The sequence below is a fragment of the Podarcis raffonei genome, chromosome 8, assembly GCF_027172205.1.
Source record: "Podarcis raffonei isolate rPodRaf1 chromosome 8, rPodRaf1.pri, whole genome shotgun sequence".
NCBI classification, from domain to species: domain Eukaryota; kingdom Metazoa; phylum Chordata; class Lepidosauria; order Squamata; family Lacertidae; genus Podarcis; species Podarcis raffonei.
Genome location: NC_070609.1, coordinates 70,289,168 through 70,312,473, shown reverse-complemented (window position 1 = coordinate 70,312,473; position 23,306 = coordinate 70,289,168). Strand labels below are relative to the sequence as shown.

The following is a 23,306-nucleotide window of genomic DNA, read 5'->3' as shown; positions in this document are numbered from 1 at the left end:
GCCATGGCTGTGCTGGGTGAGGCTGATGGGAGTTGTAGCCCCCAAACATCTAAAGAACTGCATTTTTCCTGTCCCTGCTGTACCTGGTTCACAGCATTGATGATGAGTTGTATAAAAACCCATGCATGCAGATGTCTCCTGAGCCTGCAAATGTAGTAGTGTGTGTTCCATCACTGAAGGTGTTACTTCTTTTTTTCTCCCTTCCAACCCCCCTACAACCCCTCTGCAGTGTGTATTCATACAAAAGTTTTGAGAATGCCGTGGCCCCCAATGTGGCCCTTGCACCACCCCCGCCTCAGCCAAAGATCGTAAGCAACCCCCCATGTGCCCCAGCAGCAACTCGGAGCAGTGAGCCGTTGAACAGCCCCTCCCAACCAAGGAAAAGGAAACATGTCGCCGAAAACCCAACCATTCCCGAACCTACGCCAACCGCTGCTGTCGCCACCGCTCCTGCCGCTGTTCCTGCTGCAGAAGAAGAAAAGGAGTCTGAAGCAGAAATCGAAGTAGAGACTCGAGAAGAATGTAAGTGTGAGTTACCCCATGCTACTTCATTTCTTATTTTCTTCTAATTCTTCCCTGGTTGTTTTCCTTGGGAACATTGCCATGGGGAGGGATGGAAGGATGGGGAACCGATGCGATTCCTGCATGGCTGGGGGTTATACTAGATGACCCATATGGGGTACGTTCCAATTCTATGATTTTATGATTCTAAGTTTATCTTGTCCCTGTTTTGCTTTAAGAAAAGGAAAGCAGCTCAGTGGTTAGAGACCCCTGACTTAAACCCTGGGTAGCCATTGCCAGTCAGTGTAGCTATTACCTTACTAGATAGACCAATGGTCTGATTGGGTACAATGTATATTGGGTTCTATGTATGTCCTTTCTGCAAGCCAGACACACAGGTGATTTTTAGCTTTCTAATGTTCTTTTTGTCGGCGGACTGCCGCCTTTGTGTTTCTTTTCTCCTCCTCAGTCACCTCCTCTCTGTCCTCACTCTCCTCCCCATCCTTCGCTTCTTCGAGCTCAGCCAAGGACATGAGCTCGCCCAGCATGCAAGCCCCGCCCACTACTAGCAACGTCTTTGAAGTCGCCAGTCACGCCGAGCCCCAGAGTGGCACCAGCGGTTTGGAGGCTGAGCTGGAGCACCTCAGGCAGGCCCTGGACAGTGGCCTGGACACAAAAGAAGCCAAAGAGAAATTCCTCCACGAAGTTGTAAAGATGAGAGTGAAGCAGGAAGAAAAACTGAATGCTGCCTTGCAGGCCAAACGCAGCCTACACCAGGTAAGGCCGTATGGAAGCATCATAAGGCAAAATGAGTGGCTTGCATCCCCACCCACCTCTATCCCCACTACACAGGCAAGTACTAAGTCATGGCTTCCCCCCCCCCAAAGGATGCTGGGAACTGTAGTTTATTAAGAGGGTGTGGGTTGTTATGAGACACCCTACTCCCCACAGAGCTGCAATTATTAGAGTTCCGTGGGAAGAGGGATTGATTGTCAAACCCCTTTGAGATGTTGAGCTCTGTGAGGGGAGGATGGGTCTCCTACCAACTCTTAGCACACCTAACTGTTGTTCTCATGATGCTTTAAGCCATGACTGATAAAGTGATGTAATAGTGCTTTTAAAATATAGTGTGGATGTGGCCTCATTCAAATTAGTCATGCACATTAATTTCAAGTGATATGTTCTGGGTATGACTAACAGTGGATACAACCCTCTCTCCCTATCTGAAACATCCTTCTGGTTCTGAAAGTAAGTACGTAAGAGCAGCCCTGATGGATTTAAGGTCGTCCCATCTGATCCAGCTCTCTGTTCTCACACCTATTACAGGGAGCCCAAAGGCAGGACCTGAACATAACAGCACTCCTCTCCTCACCTGTGATTCCTAGCAGTGGAGGTAGAACATAGCCATCATGGTTAAGTTGCAGTTAAAAATACATTTCCAAACAAGTAAAAACAATACTTTTGAAGCAAGAACGGGTTGGTTTATTTTTTTTTTTAAAAGAACAGCAAACTAGAAACACCCAGACAGCTTGCAAGTGCATGCAAAGTTTGAGGTTCCACATGTGTGGTTTATGGCTTAATATTACAGCTGAACAGAGCCACAGAAAACCTAGATTGTGCTCTGGGGCCTTATGTTTCATGGGACCCATTCATGGTGTAAAGGAGGATCCGTGGGGTGGTAGTCTGCTTGCTGCTCCTGGGCTTTCTGGTTCTCTCTGAAGGACCTTGAGCCTGTTCCTTGAGAGCAGTCAGAGAATGCAGAGCAAGTGGCAGCTGCTCAGCCAAGCAAAACTTTTAACAGTGCCTAAACTGAGCAGAAGAGTACGGTGAACTTAAGAGCCTAGTATTTGTCCCCAAATTCCATTAATTCTGTTGTGGAGAGGGCAAAGGCTTTTCATGCAGAATGGCTGGGAAACAGCACAGGCTAGGATAACAAGTTCTGGCTTAGGAAATAAGGTTGTCAGACGAGAGAGATTTCCCATGACCCCGATGCAGTATGTTACTTAACAAAGGAAGGACTGCATCTGGAAATAGGAAGGAGAGGGGAGGGGAGGGGAAGAGATATGCAACACTGGTCTCCCTTTTAACACTAATCAGTCATAATATAAGCAAAGAATGAATGGAAGCTGTCCCCTCCGCTCTCCCAATAAAAGAGAGAAAACTTTAAAATAAATGCGTAATGCGTAAACCATAAAGAAGTTGAGAGGACCCCAAGCACCTGGTTATCCATGTGCCTAAAATATCTGATGCTGGACCACATAAATATGAAAAACGTCTCCATTTGGATTAATCACCTAACTCTGACCTCTGCTTTTCCACTGGCTCTGTTCTCCCTCTGAATACCATTTGCTGGATTCTGCAGGAGGGGAGAATGCTATTGTGCTTAGGAACCGCTTCTGGTTTGGCCACTGAGTAAAAGGATTCTGGACTAGATGGGCCTTTGGCCTGGTGCAGCAGGATTCTTCTTCTGTCTCAATGGCAAGGTCTTGTTGAGCAGTGCTACTCAAAGTGGTGTACCATGGACCAGTACTGGTCTGTGAGCCATTAGCTGCTGATTCATGGTGACTCCACCACAGCCCAGGTTGGGTGAGATGCTTCAGATATGGTACCGGTCCTTGGCACCCTAGAGAAAAAAATAATTGCCAGTCCGTCACATCAGATAGTTCAAGAAGCCCTGTTGTAGAGAAATGTCTCCCCCCACCAACCAGGACACAACGTCCCTCCCATTGGAGGCTCAGCACTTAAAATAATCAATAGACAAGACCATTAGCTTAACAAACATAAAAGGAAATATACAAATCATATACAGATCCAATACTGACAACCTAACTCAAATCTTAACATCAGAATGTCCATAAGTGCTTGCCTGTAATATGTTCTAGAACTGTCTGAAAAGAGTCGAGATTCTTCCAGAATTCTGTGATGTATTCGTTCTTCCTTACTGCATATAAACACTTATGGCATTCCATGCTACTGAATAAGATATCTTCATTTTCCATTGGCTAGGAACTGGTGAACACATCTATGTGGTTCTTGCCAATAGCAGGCACACCGTGCTTAAAGTCCAATGTTCCTTTCTAACCTGCCCTCCAACCACCTCTGAAATGTTAAAGCTCTTGCCCAGTTATATATTTCTTACTCCCCATGTCACCTCTAACCACTTTTAAGGCTGTGTTTATCAAGTAAGCCATGCCTCCATCTTGTTCCAGGAGCTTGAGTTCCTACGTGTGGCGAAGAAGGAAAAGCTAAGAGAGGCAACAGAAGCCAAGCGCAACTTAAGGAAGGAGATCGAGCGTCTCCGAGCTGAGAACGAAAAGAAAATGAAGGAGGCCAACGAATCACGGATACGGCTAAAGCGGGAACTGGAGCAAGCCAGACAAGTCCGGGTGTGCGACAAGGGGTGTGAAGCAGGCAGGCTGAGAGCCAAATACTCCGCCCAGGTGAGGACAGGTCCTTTGAGAGTCTCCTCACAGAGCTCTAGGCTCTTGGCCAAAACTTTGCAGGAGCTTTTCTTGTGGCTAAATATTCAGAAAGGCTTTGCAAGATACTTCAAAGGATGCCATTTTGGCCTCAAAGCAGTCTTTGGTTTCTCACCATAGGGCAGAGCTTTCCAAACTTTTCATGTTGGTGACACTTTTTAGACATGCATCATTTCACAACATAGCACTTCAGTTTTACTAGCAAACCAGAGGTTAAACTAGCCCCTGGAGGAGCTTGGGGAGCATTCACGTGACACACAGTGTGGAAAGCTCTGCTATAGGTAATAGGGCTGGGCAGTGTCTGCTTTTCAACACTGAGATGTATCACCAGGCAAACATCGCAAACCGGCAATAGATCGCAATGTTTAAACCTGTCTGAGCCAGGGCTGCTTGCTGCTGCCACTCAATGCCAGGAGTGGAGGGACTTCCTCTGCAACCTTGGCATCGCTCTGCAAGGTGCAGAGTGCAAGCCACCCCATCCGTGCCTTGCTGAGCATTGGGCCTGGTGGCAGCATCAAGCAACCTCAGCACTTGCTTCTGGGAGATAACCCACCTGCCATGTACAAGCCAAAGGGGTGGGGAGCTTGATCAGCTGAGAAGCCTGTCCCTTTGCATGTGTGTGGGAGGAGGGGCTGCCAGGCTGCCTGCTCCTCAACAGATAAGCCTAACAGAGCCCCCACCCTGTCTTTGGCTTGCGCCCTGCAGCAGGTGAGCTGGGGAGTCCATTAGATTTCTCTGCTGAGGGGCAGGCCACTGTGCACTATCAGCGGAGAAATTTAAATGAAGTGCGGGCAGCCACGGGACAAACTACATCAGCTGTTCCTCCCTTAGCAGGATGAGGACCATAATGCAATGGTGGTTTCACCCAGCAGTATATTGCGAGTGAAACTGCTGCTCCTGAGTCCCTCTGCCTCCAGCACCCAGCTGCAGCTTGTTTCTCACACTGGGCACTGATAGCAGAGTGACTCAGGAGTGACAGTGGTTTGACTCGCAATATACCACTGGGTGAAGCAGCCATCGCACTCTAGCTCTCATACCGGTCCTGGGCAATGTATTGATACATTGCCCAGGCTTAGTGGGGATCACCTGTTTTGTGTGCAGAAGGTCCCAGGCTCAATTCCTGGCATCTCCAGGTAAGGTTGGGAAGTCAGGACATGCTTTGCAAAATCAATTCATATGTAATAGCAACATGTGGGCTTTTCTGTGAAGAGAGTTTAAAGTGTTGTCATTCTGTACACCAAAAAAATTGTTAAAGAACTCCTTTAAAGAAAAAAAGAAGCCAACTTCTGAACAAAAGCCCTGTTAAATGTTACTTTTCCTCCTCCTCTCATTAACAGGAAGGGGAGCGGTCCCTTTTGTGAGGCTTGCCAAATTTACAAGGGCAGAGAAGCAGGAAATGATGCAAATTTCCTTCTCCTCGCATCACGGGACGTCTCGCTGATAAGCGATGCCCAGACTAAACATAATCTGATTCAGAGCTTCATGTGCTGGGTGTCAACTTCCACTTTAGCTGAAGTGTTGTGGGGGTGGGTGGGGCTCCACAAAGTTTGAAGCCTTTTTTTTTAAAAAAAAAAAACCCACATTCATCTAATTAGGCTTTGAAGGTTCACCCGTTTGTTCCAACTTGCTCTGCTCCAGAGGGTTGCTTTTGCTTCTTGACATCTGGATTTTTTCTCTCTCTCAAGGGAGGAAAGGATTGAAGTTTGTGTGGGTGAATTTTGGGGTTTTTTCTGTTAATAATCTTGCCAGAAGCCTTTTCTGTCTTACCTCCCATTCGCCATGTTGACGTGGGATGTCTGTGTTAGACGTGCTTGCCTTCTGTCTCCCCGGCTTCTAATTCTGCTCATCGTCTCAGTCTTAAGAAATAGCATCAGGGATGTTCAAGTCTAGATTAGGTTGGAGGTAGGTGGGAGGAAGGAAGGAATGAAGACCTGTGATTTTTCAAAGCAGTCAAAAGGAATTAGTGCACAGCTACATCCTTGCCATTTCCCTGCAACTCCCCCCCCCCCTCATTTGTCAGGATTTAGGTCTGGCATATTCATTTCTGAAGTAATCACGTTGCCACGTTTTTGCTCATCCTTTGAAGTATTAGAGGGGAGGTGGCCAGAGCTGAATGACTTGGAAGAGGCCCAAGACTGCAGAAGTGTTGTTTTGAGTGGTGGGGGAAGATGCAGAGATGGTAAGCAGAGAGAAAGGTTCAGGTCTCTTGCCACAGTGCAGCTGGCTTAGCAGCATCTGGAGGACACTGTGTTGGCTATCCTGGAAACATGGTGGGACAAGCATTCAGTGACCTCCTTTTCCTTCCTGTATAGATTATGTACATAGTTTAGCATTTGATCTAAAAACGGATAGGTTGCAGCTCTTGGACTGTGTTGCTGTATTATCTGTAACTCAAGAGTGGGGATCTCCAGGTTTGGACTGATTGCAGACCTCCCAATCTGGTCTCTTGGAACCCAATTCCCTTCAGCAGCCCTACTTTTACACCATGCTTGCCGCTGACCCCACATATCTACTGGCATGTGGCTTTTAGGGTCCAAGATAGTTGGTTTTAGGGACTTTGGTCCCGAGCCACCAAAGGTTCTACAGTGGTACCTCGGGTTACAGGCGCTTCAGGTTAAAAGACTCCGCTAACCCAGAAATAGTACTTCGGGTTAAGAACTTGTTTCAGGATGAGAACAGAAATCGCACGGTGGCAGCGGGAGGCCCCATTAGCTAAAGTGGTACCTCTTCAGGTTAAGAACAGACCTCCAGAATGAATTAAGTTCTTAACCCGGGGTACCACTGCTTATGTCAGTTCTAATGCCTTGAACTGAGCCAGGTATCTCTAGTTTACTATCCATTCATTCATTCTAGATTGAAGACCTGCAGGTGAAGCTCCAGCATGCAGAGGCGGACAGAGAACAGCTGCGTGCTGATCTGTTGCGTGAGAGGGAAGCACGGGAACACTTGGAAAAGGTTGTCAAGGAACTTCAGGAGCAACTGTGGCCTAAACAGAGTGATCTGCCCGGCAGTGAACACACAATGAAAGATATGGACAACTAGGCCAGCGCTGAAGAACGTAATGACATGGGGTCTAATTTGTAGGCCAGACTGACAATAAAATAAAATAATATGCACAGTGAGGGAGAGAGTGTGTGGGAGAGGCGCAGGGGCGAGGGTCCGCGCCCTGGCGTGTGCTGGTAAACATGGACTTTGTTATTCATTGGAGGGCAAATGTTACTCTTTATAACAGAAGCACTGAATTCCACCTCTTTTTTCAATCCATATAGCACAACATCTTCCTGTGCCTATAACATGAAGAGTGTTTATAACCTAAACTACTTTTTGAGTCCGCAGCAAAAAAAAATTATTAAAAAAATTATACCGTCTGGCGAGCAGCATCCATGTGAAATCAAAGACAAGCAACGAGGGCTGCTTTCTGGGAACACTTTGGAATCAAGAAAAAAACAAAACCCTTTTGTTATAAGCTATTTAAGAACACAAAACAATTGAGTCATGAAGACATGGTATTATAACCATTAACAAGATTTTTTAAAATATATATATATATATATAAACAGGGAGGGGAGAAAATACTTTCAATGCCTGATTTGTAATGACAAATTGTTACAGATGTTGGGTTCTTCCTTAGAGAAGCTTGTCAGAAAAAGCCCAATAATAAGCCATGACCGTTTCAATCCAGGGGATTTCTATGTGAATTTCAAATTTAGGTTTTTTTTCCTAGTTTAAAATCTTTGTTTTCCCCATGCTTGAACCAAGAAGAGGAAAGTCAGTGGAGGGGAAGGGGGGTAGTTTGTATGTTTCAGTGGGGTGTAGGAGTGGAACTATATCCTAAACGAACCCAGCCTTATTAAAATTCAGTGTTTGTAAATCACGCCATAACTTTTTTTATATATAAATATATGTCTGTTATTAACTGATGTGTTTTAAAGACTCACTTCAACGCCAGAGCACTTCAATTATGAGAAACGGATAGAAGAATATATAAAGAGAGCAAGAAACACAGAGAAAACACAAGACAAAAGTCGGCTGAAACATGAAGTTGCTTGTGAAAGATAAGTGGGAAAAAACAGAGAGTGGCATGTCTGCTTGGAAACCCTTCCGTTTTCCCAGAGAACTCGTCCCCATTTTATCATCACCCCAGAAATTTCAGTATTTTATTGACTTGCCCAGGATCACGTGTAAGGATTTCAGTGTGGCCCACAGAGAGTGCTCAACATTGTATTAAAGAGACAAAAAAGAGGACTTTTGCTGCTGTGAATAAGCCTACATTTCTTATTCTTTAGGGGTTTTTTGGTCTTTTGTTTTTAATGTGACAAATACTTTAATATTGGGATCTGTGCCGCAATTCCTTCCCTTCCCACTGAATATTGAAATATGCAGCAAGTAAACACACTCAGGGCAAAAATCCTATCCCCAGTGGGAGTTTTGCTTCTTCTACCTGATTTGGGGCCAACACTTAGTACCCACTGGATTTTGTTTTCCTCTTGAAAAGCATTATTTTTTTAAGAACTACAGTTTTCGTTATTATTTCCTCCACCTTTATTGCTCCCCTTATGATTTAACCAACTGTCCACTGTGTTAGCAATCAAATCTGCAAGGAACAGTTTATAACTCTACACTTCTCCAGGACCTACCCCCTCTCTTTTGAGAATAAGGCAGGTAGGAAATGTTACGGAACTGCAATTCTTAGAGCTCGGTGTCAATATAAGCAGCATAGGCTCAGATTCCCTACCTTTGCTCTCTGGCAATCAAGCAGGTCACGTGTTTCTTGATTCATGGTTGCTTGAGATCCGTGTCACACAAGCATTCCAACATGGATTTCAGGGATGCCATCCTATCAGCGACAGGGCTATGGCGGCTGGTCCTGGCTAAACCGCCCCAGTGCAGGAGTGAGCAATATTTTGATTCGTTCTTCCCTGCCAATACAGAGGTATTGATTCAAAGTCTTTCGTATTCGTTTTATTTTATTTTTACAATCATTTCACAGGAATGGTGAGCAAACCGTTTACTAAGGGCGACAGTTTACTAAAATCCTTAACTGGGGGGAAAAGCCATCCCAAATTCACAGATTCTCTCTCCTCCAATTTGCGTTCTGAAATACTGAAGGGAACTCTGGAATTCAATCCTTTTCCTGTAACCAAAATGCGGCTGTCTGTCCTAAAATTAAAGTATTGACTTTACAGTACACTAGGGGGGGAATAAAAGTTGTATTAAAAATAAAGCTGTTATTATCCATTCTAATAGCCATTGTAAGCATGAACATTGAAAAAGGAGGAAGTAAAGTACATTTTAGTGGGGGTGGGGGTAGGGGTTGCTACAGGAAAAAAATTTAAAAGGAAGCTATATTAGAAAAATCAGGTGACTTAGAATTGAAATATGGGGAGCAAGAAAGTAACAGATATATACGGACTAATTTGCATGATACGAAGTTGTCTGCGTTTGAGGTCTTGCCCATCCTCGTATCCAATGAGTGGAATCTGCTCTCCCATCTTAAAGTGCAATGCAAACGGAATATTGATTGTGTTTATGCAGTTATTTTTTTAATATGGGGATTTAAAAATAATTTTTTTGCTTTGTATGTTTTTTCTGCAGTTATTAAAAAAAACCATATGCATGGAATTAAAATCTTTGCCATACATATATATTAATTAACGGGCATTATCATTGTCTTAACGTAAAGGTGCATAACTTTTTTTTTTGTTTCGTTTTGTTCTCAGTCGTATAAATTTCCAAGATCTATAATGCTTTTTTGTTAAGTTTGCAGTTATTTCCTTCAAGAGGCAACAAAATTGCGTAGTTTTGATGCACAGCTGTCTTCAGTGGCTCAAACCTACACTTGGCGATTCAGCTTCACTCTTGGGACAAGCTGCTGCTCACTGCTTGTCCCTCTACCCACCTGGCCAGCCACCCCTCCTTTCAGCAGGGAGAGGTGTTACAAACCCTAATTCTGGGAATACAGGGGTCATTCTACAAGATGATAATGACAAACCAGTTTCTGTGAAAGCAGCTTGCCTTCCAATACTGATCTTCCTCTATGCCAGGGATGGGGAACATGAGGCCCTCCAGCTGTTGTACTTCAGCTGCCATTGACTCCAGCCTGCATGGCCTATGGCCAGGGATGATGGGAGCTGTAGTCCCAAGGACAAACAGAGGGGCCTTAAACCACGACAGCCACAACCCATGTTTTATGACACACACTTACTGACAGAGGCGCAGCTGGTCTTGCTAGCAAACTTAGGGGCACATTCTAGGACATTCCCTATAATCCTCTAGGAAGTGAAATTGGTGCGTTGACCAGCAGGTCAGCGTGAAAGGTACAAACCCTAAAAACCATTGCCAGATTCATTGAAACATTTGCACAGATTCAGAGAAGCCCACTGCGCCACAGCACAGCCATTGCCCCCTTTCCCTCTTCATGAGTGTAAATGTTCCAAACCTTGAGGCTAGGCTACAGCAGCTCTCCCTGTCAAAACCAACAGCAAAGGCACTGGGAACCCACAGCCTGGGCACGTGCTCATTCTTCAGAAGTCTCTGCTACCACTTCCAATCGTAGTACTAAACCAAATGCAAAATGCTGAAGTTTGCATCATGTCTCATCTTTTTTATATGGGCATACAACTTCAGTGCAAGCTTGTCTTTTTACTCCCAGCCCACCAAGTGAAAAGGAGCTGAATTTATCAAAGAGGAAAAAGATAATCAGCACCAACCACACGGAACTATGTGTAGTCTTCTGCAATAGCTTAAAACAGAAGGAAGGAAAGGTCCCGTGATTTAAACTGCATCTGTCCACCAGAATTTCACTCTTGCATCCTTCTCTGTAACAGGGCATGGGGCCTGCAATCCTGCTGATTTAAGGGACGTTCCACATACTATGCAAAGCGAAGCTCAACTTTGCTGCCGAATTATATACTCCACAAGAAGCTGCAACCATCCATAACTCCCTGTGAAATGTATGCTTATAACACTATAAGCAGCTTTAAAATTGTGTTTCTTACATTCACACTTTATCTTATGTAGGTATGCACATAAAACTACTTAAGTGTATGCCTGTTTTAGTATAAAGGTGTCAAGTATTAATACCAACAAATGCTGTGTTTCTAACACCTTGATCCTGGTCTGATTTTTCCTGAAACCCTTGATGAAATAATTGCAATTTGTACAGCTGTGCCCACATACCGATCAGTCTTGAAACATCTATCTGCTAGTGTTTTAAGATTAGACTGTCTAGTAAGTGTTGAAACGGGGCGGGGGGGAGAATCTTTGTGACATAAGGCAGATAGAGGCAAAACAACAAAATCTCATTAGGTGAGTGAAGAATCATTTTTTAAAGACACCTTTGTCAGATCCAGATTTAAGCCATGACACACGTCATTTGGATTTCAGTTGGGACTTAGTTCACTAAATATGGTGCAATCCTGTGCATGTCTACTCAGAAGTGAGTCCTATTAAGTTCAGTAGGACTTAACCCTAGGTTAGTTGGATTATAGCTCAAGTCTGTATCCAACATCTGAAGGAAGCATGTGCATCCATGGGGATTCGATAGCATCTTTGCTCTTAATCTTTTCAGCCATGTGTCTAAAGTCCTGTTTAAGGGATTTCCAAGTCAGACAATAAAGGGGTAACAGAAAATTCAGCCATTTCACAGCTGTTTGGGACGTTTCCCACCTCAAGCTCTTGCCATCAGTTAACAAATACAACCTACCAAGAATAATTTCTGCTCAAGCTTCATTGCAACAAATGGGGCTTACCTTGGAGAAGTTCCTAGCCCACTGTGTATAAATATATATTCTGAACACTGCAGCATGGTCACTAGTATTCCAGATCAGTAGCCAAGGTTTGAGGAGAGCTAGATGTAGAAAACACAAAGTTAAGGTAATTAAAACAAAAAGCAATCCAAACTAGAGGCTCCCAATCAACGCATGAGAGTTCTGGGCTCCCCCCTACCCCGGACCCATGATAACCAATGTATGCATGGAACATGCATGTCTCTGACATTGGTTTATATCCAGTGTTACATCAGAACAGAGGTCCATCAATTTTAATGGGTTCTTCCAAATGGAAAGTTGGGCACAACCCATTGAAGTGAATGGGAAAACAGCTGCCTATGCAACATTTTTTTGTTCACAGCAGACCCCCTACTCCAAAGTGTGCAGAGGGGCTGGTCAGGAAAGAGAAACTGCATTATCAATTCTGTAGAATATAATGCTCTTGTTTTGCTAACTTAAGCTAGTTATAGCTATGATCCTTTTACTGGAACAGAATTCGCAAATTGTAATTCCGTTTCCTTTAAGATGTTTTCTCCAAAAAGGGGAGAAGAAGTGTTTTATTACATCGGCTGTCAGTTCTCCAAATACATCAAATATATATAGATATATAGATATATATAATCTAGGTAATTGTATATTCAGTTTAATTCACTTTTTTATAAAAGATATTCAAATAAGACTTTAACGAAGGGGGGGAGGGCAGGTGAAGAATACCAACAGCAATAAGACATTTATATCTATGAAACAGGCTAACAGAATAATAATCTTGCTTTTTTCCAACAGAACTAGCCAATGTAAAAAAAAAATTTAATTTGTAAATACTTTTTTTTTCATTTTGCAGTTGTATAATACGTGTATATGGTGGTGTTTACTTTTTCAAAATCTTTTTCTTACTTAGTTGTCTTGTTTTAAGAGTTGTGTTTTTAAAACCAAGGAAATTTGTTAGGGGAAAAAACAACCATAAAGAAAGAAACTTTTTTTTCTTATAAAAAAAAAATCAGTGTCAGTTCAACTTCCTTCCCATTATTTGCATATTTTTGTCATTCATTGTGAACTGTTTTATTAGTAAAAGCAAAGAAAATTGACATTTCTTCCCCTTACATCCCCAAGCAGTCTCTGTGTTATAGAGAGGTCTTTTAAAGCAAGGAAGAGTACTAAGGAGCAAGTTTTTGAGGGGATAATGGCGCAAGTTTATTAACAGACGAAATCTTTACAGCATTTTTTTGTTACTTCCCTGTCCCCCAGCTGCTGCTGCTGCTAACTATTTTATGACTTACTCTCCTATTCTAGAACTATTTTATGTAATTAAATATGCTTTCTTGTTTATAAATGCCTGATTTACAAAAAGGAAAAAAAAGCGTGGGGTATTTATCTATTTCTCTGTGTAACTTGATAGTCCTTTTCAAATCCCCCCTCCCCCTCCAACCCTTTTCCAACCTGGAAACAGATAATATTGTAAAATAAAGGACTTTATCAGATTATGTATGAAAATAGCTATGCTTATATATACCACAGTGACTGAATGTACAGTGTATAGGCGCATTATCAAAAATAAAATTGTTTGTGCAGAAAAAAATAAGTCCACACACACTAAAGATATGTTCTTTTACTACTCCTGAGTAGCATGAACAAACATGCCCCAATTAATTGGTGCAATACTGCAGAAAAAAATTAAAACTGTTTTATAAAATTGTTTTATGAGACTATGAATAGCTCTTCATGAGATAAGCACCCCTGACCTCAACTGCTCCAATTGGACTGGGTATTGCAGGCCCACACCCGCACCTCCTTTTTAAAAAAGAGTCCCCACACCTTCCACTCACTCCTGTATACAGATGTGTGTGCCTTCTTAAGTGGTACCCTCCAGGAGATGGGATTCATCATGTGATTTTTCTGGTAAAGTAAAGCAGGGTGGTTCAACAGGCTGCCGTCCAGATGTTGGGCATCCACTCCCACCCATCATCATGGCTTTGGGTGGGGAGGGTAAGGAGACAGGGAATGCAAGTGTTGTCCACGGAAGGCATCTTTAATAGCAAAAGGCCCAGAATGCAACATATTTCCACCAAAGAGCAGTTGACACTGCAGAGGTGGCTGTGTTCTAGCCTTCCCCATCCTAGCACCTTTCAGATATTTTTGCCCACTTCCCTGGGCTGGATGAGGCTGGTGGGAGTTGTAGTTCAAAACATTGGCGGGGGGTTACCAGGTTGACCAAAGGTTGCCTTGCACTAAGAGATAATCCAACCAGTCCCAGTCCTAAAGTCCTAAGCATTCTTCATGAGTGGAAGAGTATCCCTCGAGAAACTGTTTCCTCCAGGGTATACACTTGTGCTTACTTCTTGGCCCTGCTACCTGAGACTCAACTAAAAAGGCCAGGGATTAAACATGGTGCCATTTTTAAATGCACATTTTTCTGGAAATGTGCAAAAAACCCCCAAAAACTTCCATGATCAAACAGCAATTGCAGCCAAGACGTTTCTCATGCTCAACCAAACCCCTTTTTCAGTCTGTGCATGTCCTTTAAAGTGCAGATCCCAGAACTGGACACAATACTCGAAGAGGACAAGAAGAAGAACCAATGAAGAACTGTTGCTTCCGAAACTATGGTTCAAAGCAACAGCTCTAAAATCACATGAGCTTAAGTAACAAATGGGGTGTTCTGCACACACAGAATGTGCTCTGCCATTGAGTTGGTTCCTCTGCTGGTTCCAGGTCTTGAGCACCTTGGGCACCTTGCGCACTGACCCACCAACCTCAACCAGTCCCCTCTGCCTGCTTTCTAGGGGGCGGCACAGCATATCAACCCTTCTCCTTAGTGTCAAGTGTACCCCTTGCAGAGCTCAGCAGGGAAAAAGATTGGGGACAAAACTAGAGTTAGCTGGCTCTGTCTCCACCTACTGTTTTATCTCTCCTTCTCTACCCCCCTTCCCAATGGGCACCAGCACTGGGGCATGACCTCTCCTTACACTCTTCCTTGTGCCGATTCACTTGCTTCTCTCTTTGAGCACAGTCCACACCTCCCAGAAGTAAAAGTCAAGGGATGGAAGTTACTTGCTTAAGGTATTTATATACCAATTAATCATTAGCATTCCTAAGCAGCTGTTATCACCATTCCTTGCTTCTTTCACTGCTGGCTCACTCGGGCAGGTGAAAAGACAGTAATGAGGAGTTGGGCCAAGAGATTCGAGGAATTGACAATGGTGCACACTAATGTTACCAGCCCTGATATGGTCTTATCTCCTAATTTACATTCTAGCCCTATCCTCTAACCATGGACATGCCTTCCTGGGACCTGGGCTCCTCTGGAAGATGGTGCAAGGTATAAATCTAATAACTTAGCACTCGTCTCCTCCAGCGGGACATATCCTTTCATCCTTTTAAGAAACCGAATGTTGGAAGCAACTGTATGCCAATTTACAGTTTTAAAGAAGGTGGGCCGATTATGTTATTAAATGCTTGGGGGAAAAATCTGTACCGTTTGCCAGAAATAGCTACTGCTAAAAACAACCCCACACCTTTCCTAATATTTGAGAGATTAAAAAGGGAATTGCAGCTAGAAAGGAAGAGCATAGAAACATATGTTTCAGCCATTTGGTGGTGTGACAAACCTCACGGGTTGCTGAGGAATGGTGGGGGGAGTCCGCTAACAGACCTGTGAAACCTATGCCCAGCGACAAAAACCACCACCATCTCTGGTGGCCCACCAATGGGTTTGATCAGTCCCCCCAGGTTTGTCCCCCAGCATGCTACCACAACACTCAGAAGAACGTAAGAGTCTGCTGAGTAATGCCAAAAGCCCAATTAGTCCAGCACCCTGTTCTCAAGAGTGGCCAGTCAGATGCCTTGGGAAGCCCCAAAAGCAGGACCCAAATGCCACAGCCTCTCTCCTCACTTGTGGTTTCAAGCAACTGGTAGCACTGCCTCTGATTGTGGAGGCAGAACAGAGCCATTGTAGCCATTGACTGTCTTAAAGGTAAAGGGACCCCTGACCATTAGGTCCAGTTGCGGATGACTCTGGGGTTGCGGTGCTCATCTGGCTTTATTGGCCGAGGGAGCCGGCGTACAGCTTCCAGGTCATGTGGCCAGCATGACTAAGCCGCTTCTGGCGAACCAGAGCAGCGCACGGAAATGTCGTTTACCTTCCTGCCAGAGTGGTACCTATTTATCTACTTGCACTTTGACGTGCTTTCAAACTGCTAGGTTGGCAGGAGCAGGGATTGAGCAACGGGAGCTCACCCCGTCACGGGGATTCGAACCACCGACCTTCTAATTGGCAAGCCCTAGGCTCTGTGGTTTAACCCACAGCGCCACCCACGTCCCTATTGACTGTCTTATCCTCCATGAATTATTCCTCTTTTAAGGGCATCAACTCTAATGTAAGTAAGTACATAGGAGTGTCTCTATTACAGAGTCAGACTATTTACCCATCTAGTCCAGTATTTGACTAGCAGACATTCTCCAAGATAGCTACCTGACTTTGTAAAATACTCAGTCACAAGTATGGATTTGCATGGTGTCAATGGTTTTTTGTTTTTTTTAAGGATCTTTGAAGGAAAGCTGACAGTTTCTCCTAAGCAGGAGACAGCTTTTGTTTATTACGTTCTAAGTTGCCATGAGCTGTTGCAAGGAAAGGCTGTGAGTGCCACCGAGCCTCGGAATATGGAATGGTTCCCATTTCAGTAACAGTGACTGAGCCAAATATATCTCAGAAGATTAAAAAAGTAATGACCCATCAGTACCATGGAAAATACAGGTTTTTCTATAGAAAAAAAATTAAACCATTAAGGCTGCAGCTGAACATTAGTCAACTTTCTTTGCCTCGGGTTCTCTATCACTTCAGTCCCAATATCTCTTAGCGCATGCTCTGCCTTGAGTTACAGACCTCTCAAAAAGCTGCTTATACAGAGTCAGACCCTTGAGTCCATCTAGCTTAGGACTGTCTACACTGATTAACTGGTAATGGTTCTTTCAGGTTTTGATAGCTGTTGGTAGACCATGAGGGTCATGGGTTCAATCCCCATGATGAGCAAAAGATTCCTGCATAGCAGGGAGTTGGACGACATTATCCTCATGGTCCCTTCTAACTGTACACTCCTATGATAGATGGGGTCATTCTCAGCCAACCTAGAGATGCTGGGGATTAACCCCAAAACCTTCTGCATACAAAGTGTGTGATCTACCACTAGATCTCTTCTATAAATATTACAGAGGGGCTGGGGCAGGTTGGACCTAAACTAGCCATCAGCTGCTTTTATACATTGTAGGACAGCAACAGATGAAAATCTCTCTTCTCCTCCATTGTGGAGCCCAACCTTAAGAACTACGATAAAATAATTTAAGCAAGCCATGCAAGTGAAGCCACTTTGCACAATACATAATAGCTTACACATTTTAAAAAATCAGATGTGGTCTGCCTGGATGGCCTGCTGCTTTTTGCGTGGAGTATATCCTGCAGAAAGGGAAACCAGCATTTCACTGGAACTGATTCTTACTTTCACTGGAACTGATTCTTACCCTCCCAGATTCCAGCACCTTGCTCAACACAACCACATTAGTGCATGCTTCAACTTTCATGACCAAGGACCAAACCCTTCCTCTGGCAGGTCTTTCCAGCCATTGTTTACTACTTTGTAGTTTTTATTCAGCTGACAATCATGCTCATGTACAATGCCACGAATGCTGTCTCTCTTTTGCTTCCCCCTACCCATCAAGTTATATCTTTCGAAAGCAAAGTGGAAACTTGATGTTAAATGGCAGATGCTTACTGAGTTCAGCCTGTTTCTTTTCTTACTCTCCCCCTTCTTTTCTATGCTGAGATGAAGGTGAAATTAGAAACTTGGAAGCAACCCAGCTGCCATCAAGATCTAAATTTCTTGCTTGCAAGACAGGAAGAACATACGAAGCTGCCATTTACTGAGTCCATCTACATAGGTCCATCTAAGCTCAGTATTGTCCACACTGATTGGAAGCAGCTCACCAGGGTTTCAGGCAGGGAGTCTTTTCCATATCTGCCTGGGATCTTCTGTATGCAAAGCAGATACTCTACCACCAAGCCATGGCCCTTACCGGTGGTGAAGAAAGGTTTCTCATCCTTAGCACCAGAATGATCCTTTCATGAAGGTGCCTGCTTTTCTTTAAGAGAGTAAAAGCAGCAACTCATGCTGCATGCCAATGCATGCTTACTTGGCCGCAATTACCCGCCCGCAGCTCCTATGGGACATACTTCTGAGTAAACATTCACAGCAAACTCATGAAGCCGCTGTTTGCAGCCTGCCACCCTTTCCAAAGAGCAAAACATGGCTCAGGAAGCTGCTGCCATGCTTGCTGGGGATGATGGGAGCTGGAGTCCCACAACATCTGGAGGGCCACAGCTTCCCCATCCCTGGTGTACAGTATGACAATATTCATGCTGGACTATTCCTGATCTTCCTGGGTAGAGCCATTTCTCTCTAGTTCTCTTCCATATCTCTTTCTGGGCTCTGTAGCATCAGTCCAAAATGCTACTATAGCACACCTAATTTCTTCACCAAAGACTCCTGAACAATGTCCTACCGCCTGGATCTAGAGTCATGCCTAGAATATAGATCTATATCTATGGGCTGGAGCATTACGTTTTGGTTGGCTTAAAATAGTAGGAAGTCTTCATGGGCGGGAGCTGAGCTTAGCCTCCATTCAAAAGTGGTCCCACCAATCACATTGTTACTAGCAGTTAGCGGACAAAAACGCAGCAAAATCATCATTAAATAAGAATAAAAATCAATGAACAAGAGCATACAGTAGTATCTCCCTTATTAATTGGGCAGAAACAAAGCTGAAGGGCCGCACTGGAAGTCCCCAACTTCAGCTGCTGCCTCTCTCAACAAACCCTGGCTGCTTTTAGCCCAATGATGGGCTTCTGATTATACTGTTTAAACAGACCCATCAGTCTCCCTGTCAGGATCTTAAAAGTCAAAGATTCCACCACAATCTCGTGCTGTACAGTGAACAGGCTCAGCACCAGCAGCTGGCAAAGTGAGGCACAAGCTGAGGGTCTTGAGGGGCTTTACCAGCCCAATCCAGTTACGCCACCTTTCACTGTCCTCCCCACAGGAGCCCCAGATACTTTTCAGGAGCAAGAAGTGGTACCCAAGTGGAAGCCAAGCTTAGCTCTCACCATTTTAAGTTAGCCAAGATGCAATGCCTTGACCCACAGATCTGTGAAATGGATTTTTAGCACCTATCTAGATCTTTCTTGTAGATAGAACTATAGATCTATGAAATCCAACAAGGGGGGACCATAGAGCCCAGGTTTTGCCTGAAGTTCAGTACTTGGCATCCCCAGGTAAAAGAACTCAGCAGGGCTCAAAAGCAGACCTGCGTGAAACTCTGAAGGTGCTGCCTTAATGAGGTAAGCAAACCTCTAGTACATGCGCGGATCTGGGAGTAAGCCCTATTGAACTTAATGGGACTAACTTCTGAGCAGATTTGGACAGAATTGCGTCATGGAGACCAGTTATCCGATCTGGTATAAGGCAGCTCGGAATATGCTCCTTATAACAAAACCAGGGGCAAAGTGATGTGGCCAACACAGCAAATCCAGGGGTGCAATCCAGGACACCCCTGAAAATTTGTTATGTTGGGTTCACCATCGCCCACAGAAATGAATAGGTTTCATTTATTCTTATGGAGGAAATAAAGGACTATAATCATGATTATATCCCACCTGTCCACAAAAGTCCACAAGGTGACAAAATGGTCACTAAAAATAAGATTAAAAGTGCAACCTAAAAGAAAGAAAAAACATCCCAGGACAAAATGTAAGTTAAAAATGCGATCCTGCTTCCGTAGTTAAAATGGAACTTCTTTAGCAGTGACTGTGGCTACCATGAATAGTGGTGAAGCGTAAAAGCGATTCTTGTGAAAGAGGAAAAGAGACAGGGAGACAGTGTGCACAATACAATTGCCACCTCACAATATTGTATGCCTGTTTAAGATGCTGGGAATGCTATATCCACATTAATTCTATATACAGTGGTACCTTGGGTTATAAACATCTCGGGTTACAGACACTTCAGGTTACACACTCCGCTAACCCAGAAACAGTAGCTCGGGTTAAGAACTTTGCCCCAGGATGAGAACAGAAATCACGCGGTGGCAGCGGGAGGCCCCATTAGCTAAAGTGGTACCTCAGGTTAAGAACGGACCTCCAGAACAAATTAAGTTTTTAACCAGAGGTACCACTGTACGCCAGAGGGTTGCAAACCCAGCACCCAAAGCTGCCAGTGCACCTACCATTACCTCCTATGATGCCCACTAAGGGAGTTTGTAAATATCCCATCAAACCCCAACCCACCCCAGTTCACAAGGTAACTGTTTGCTCTTCCTGCTCAGTTGCTGTTTGCACTGGCTTGGCCTCTCCTACCCCTTAAACAGACATGCATTTCATTGGATACCAGAAATGGACACCCAACTCCCTTCCATTCTGAACAGAAGAGGGTTCCAAAACTCTTCTCTCTATGGGTGAGCATGGTAGAAGTCAGATGATCAAGCATTTCTATTGATTGTGGGGCGCCAGGGGGGCATGCTTGTGCCATTTTGCACCCCCTTCTCTTTTTAAGTTCCTTGATACGTGACAGCCATTCTGTGGCATGGTGCACAACCCACAGCATTCGCCATTTTGCGATGGGTGCCCATGCACCCCTCAAAATCCCCAGTGTTTTCACTGGACCAAAAAGGTCAGCATCCCCAAAGCTGGCACCCTCCACTGATACCCTGAATCACAACCTCCATCCGTCCAAGCCAGCACATCTTCAGTTTGGGCAATGAAGGCAAAACCAGCCTTCCACTACTGGCACAAAATGTTCCAGCCCAGGATTGAGGCTCCAAAAGGTTTTTGAATGGGTTCCTATGTCCACCAGATACATCACACCCTCCAGGGCAGAGGTAGGAGTCTGTGGGCCTCCAGATGTTGGACTACAACACCCATCGTTGCTATTGGCCATGCTGACTGGGGGTGAAGGGAGTTTGTGTTCGTCAATGCATTTTGAAAGGGGACAGGTTCCCCCCACTGCATGCCTGGTTCTAGGGCTCCAAAGAGGATAAATGTCGTCTCTCCACTCTCACACCTTAACTCATGAAAGCAGTGGTTGTGAAAATAGCAGAAAAGGCTCCACTCTTCTGCATCATCGACAAGGGAAAATATTAGGCCTGTCAATCAATTAAGATTCTTTAATTGGTTAACAACTGCCTGACTTCCTGTCAATTATTCACTCATATGTTAAGGATTGCATGTCAATTTCAGTACATTTTTCTGCGCCACCCCACCCCCCAGATTCTTGAAGGAAAGTTGCTGGTTTCTCCTGAGCACAAGACAGCTTTTGTTTATTACATTTCAAGCTACCATGAATTGCTGGAAGGAAAGGCTGCTGCTTTTGTCAAATCTGTGAATATGGAACATTTCCCTTTTCAGTAGCAATGCCCAAGCCAAAAAAAGACTCCTGAGTATAAACAGGTTTGTAGTACATGGCCACCAACTTGGATGTCTTTAAAAAAGCATAGCGCTAATTCATGGAGGATAAGGCTATTATCATTGCTTACTAACCATGATAAGGGTGGCGCTGTGGGTTAAACCACAGAGCCTAGGACTTGCTGATCAGAAGATCAGCGGTTCGAATCCCCGCAACGGGGTGAGCTCCCGTTGCTTGGTCCCTGCTCCTGCCAACCTAGCAGTTCGAAAGCACATCAAAGTGCAAGTAGATAAATAGGTACCGCTCCGGTGGGAAGGTAAACGGTGTTTCCGTGCACTGCTCTGGTTCGCCAGAAGCGGCTTAGTCATGCTGGCCACATGACCCGGAAGCTGTCTGCGGACAAACGCCGGCTCCCTCAGCCAATAAAGCGAGATGAGCACCGCAACCCCAGAGTCGGTCACGACTGGACCTAATGGTCAGGGGTCCCTTTACCTTTACTAACCATGATGGCTGCATTTGCCCTCCATTGCTAGAGGAAGGAAGCCTCTAAAAGGCAGTTGCTAGGAATCACAGGTGGGCAGACTGCTGTCGCACTCAGGTGATGCTGGAGAGCTTTCCATGGCTGGCCACAGTGAGAAAGGGATGCTGGACTAGATGGGCCTTTGGCTATTCTTACGTTCTCACCTGTCTTTTCCCTGCACATTCTTAATTGGTTTCTTCTTAATCTGATATTTTAAACCTATGTCTAAAATTTGGTCACAAGCAGCTCTGACAATGTTCTAGTGAAAAGGCCATGTGGAAATATTTAAAATACATGTACAAGTAACTTGGGTGCTCATCATGTTTGCAGCTGAGTGGCTCAGCACCCTTCTGGAAATGTAGGAGACTGCTCTCTTTTGGATTTGACTCAGGAGCAGGATATTAAAGGGGCACAGATGTGTGGCATATGACTTGCAAAAATTAACCCGGCTGTGGGTATGCATGATTTTCAGTTCCCAACAGGCAAATTACATATTCCCCAGTTGTCCTGCACAGAGCATAAGGAGTTATAGCTAGCTAAGTTATATGCAAAGTAGATCCATTCAAAATAGTGGATCCAAGTTGGTCATGCCCATTCATTTCAATGGGCATTCCCTGAGTAGAACTAATATTGGATAGTTTCTGAATAGAAGACTGTAGTAGAGAAGTCTGCACTTTTGAGTAAGAAACAATGCACAATAAAGACTATGTTTTTTTTCAATACACAGTTGGGCCAGGTCTGCATTGAGCAAGAGATTAGACCAGATCACCCCTAAATTAGTGCAGAGCTGTGTTAGGATGTAAAATAGTGTGAGTCCATTTTTGAAAACGTCATCTGATTATGTGGGCAACCGTCCCCAATATGTTGGAAATATTTACAGAAGTAACTGGGAAATCAGTGTACGTACAACCTGAGCAGAAACACAGGGCTGGATTAACCATTAGGCCATTATCCTTAGGCCCTCATACTTTTTAGGTGCTCTGTTTCCCAGCTCATTGGATGAGCTTGGTCCATGGTTGCTCTTGTGAAGGTAGATGGAAGGGAAACCCACACTTGCAACGTAAGTCCATTGGAGAAACAAACTGGTTCATGACTCTGCCACAGCCAAAGCTCAGGAAAAAAATAATCAAAGGATTGTGTCCAGTGTAGGTCTACTTAGAGTAAACCTATTGAAGTGAATAGGCAAATCAAAATGAGGTCCATTAATTTCAGAGGGTCTGCTGTGAGTAGGCCTTGGTTGGATTCAATCAAACACACATACATCTTAATCTCAGGGTTGTGGGTTTGAGTCTCACGTTGGGCAAAAGATTCCTGCATTGCATGGGGTTGGACTAGAAGATCATTGTGGCCCCTTCCAACTCTGCAGTTCTATGAGTCTACAAATGATTTGTGCTTGGAGATTTCCCTCTTTGTTTTGAATATACTTGCTCATTTAAATCCCACCACCACCACTACTCTTTAATTTTTATTTATTTATTTATTTGCTTAAACCCAGATACCACCACCTCAGTGGTACATATGCGTCTTTCTAACTCCAGCGAACCATCTGCTCCCCCCCCAACTTCCCTGAATATTAAGCAAAATTCATCTGAGA

At 44.3% G+C, this 23,306-nt stretch overlaps 1 protein-coding gene and 1 long non-coding RNA gene across 5 annotated transcripts in view; one reads left to right on the top strand and one right to left on the bottom strand.

Annotated features, from left to right (window-relative positions):
* SKI (SKI proto-oncogene) overlaps window positions 1–13,230 on the top strand; it is a 152,132-nt gene extending 138,902 nt beyond the window's left edge. For 2 of the 4 annotated variants that reach the window (XM_053400668.1, XM_053400667.1), the window contains exons 4-7: window positions 230–528; window positions 971–1,278; window positions 3,711–3,941; window positions 6,834–13,230. In XM_053400668.1, the coding sequence (XP_053256643.1) occupies window positions 230–528; window positions 971–1,278; window positions 3,711–3,941; window positions 6,834–7,022 (1,027 nt within the window). In that variant the 3' untranslated portion in view covers window positions 7,023–13,230. The remainder of the gene's footprint in view (window positions 1–229; window positions 529–970; window positions 1,279–3,710; window positions 3,942–6,833) is intronic. The other 2 variants (XM_053400670.1, XM_053400669.1) reach the window with 1 other exon arrangement.
* On the bottom strand, window positions 2,693–6,235 carry LOC128419696 (uncharacterized). The gene is made up of 2 exons (XR_008331902.1): window positions 5,748–6,235; window positions 2,693–3,124 (listed from the first exon to the last, which is right to left on the bottom strand). It is a non-coding gene; the product is annotated as an uncharacterized LOC128419696 (long non-coding RNA).
* Window positions 13,231–23,306: the final 10,076 nt, after the last annotated feature.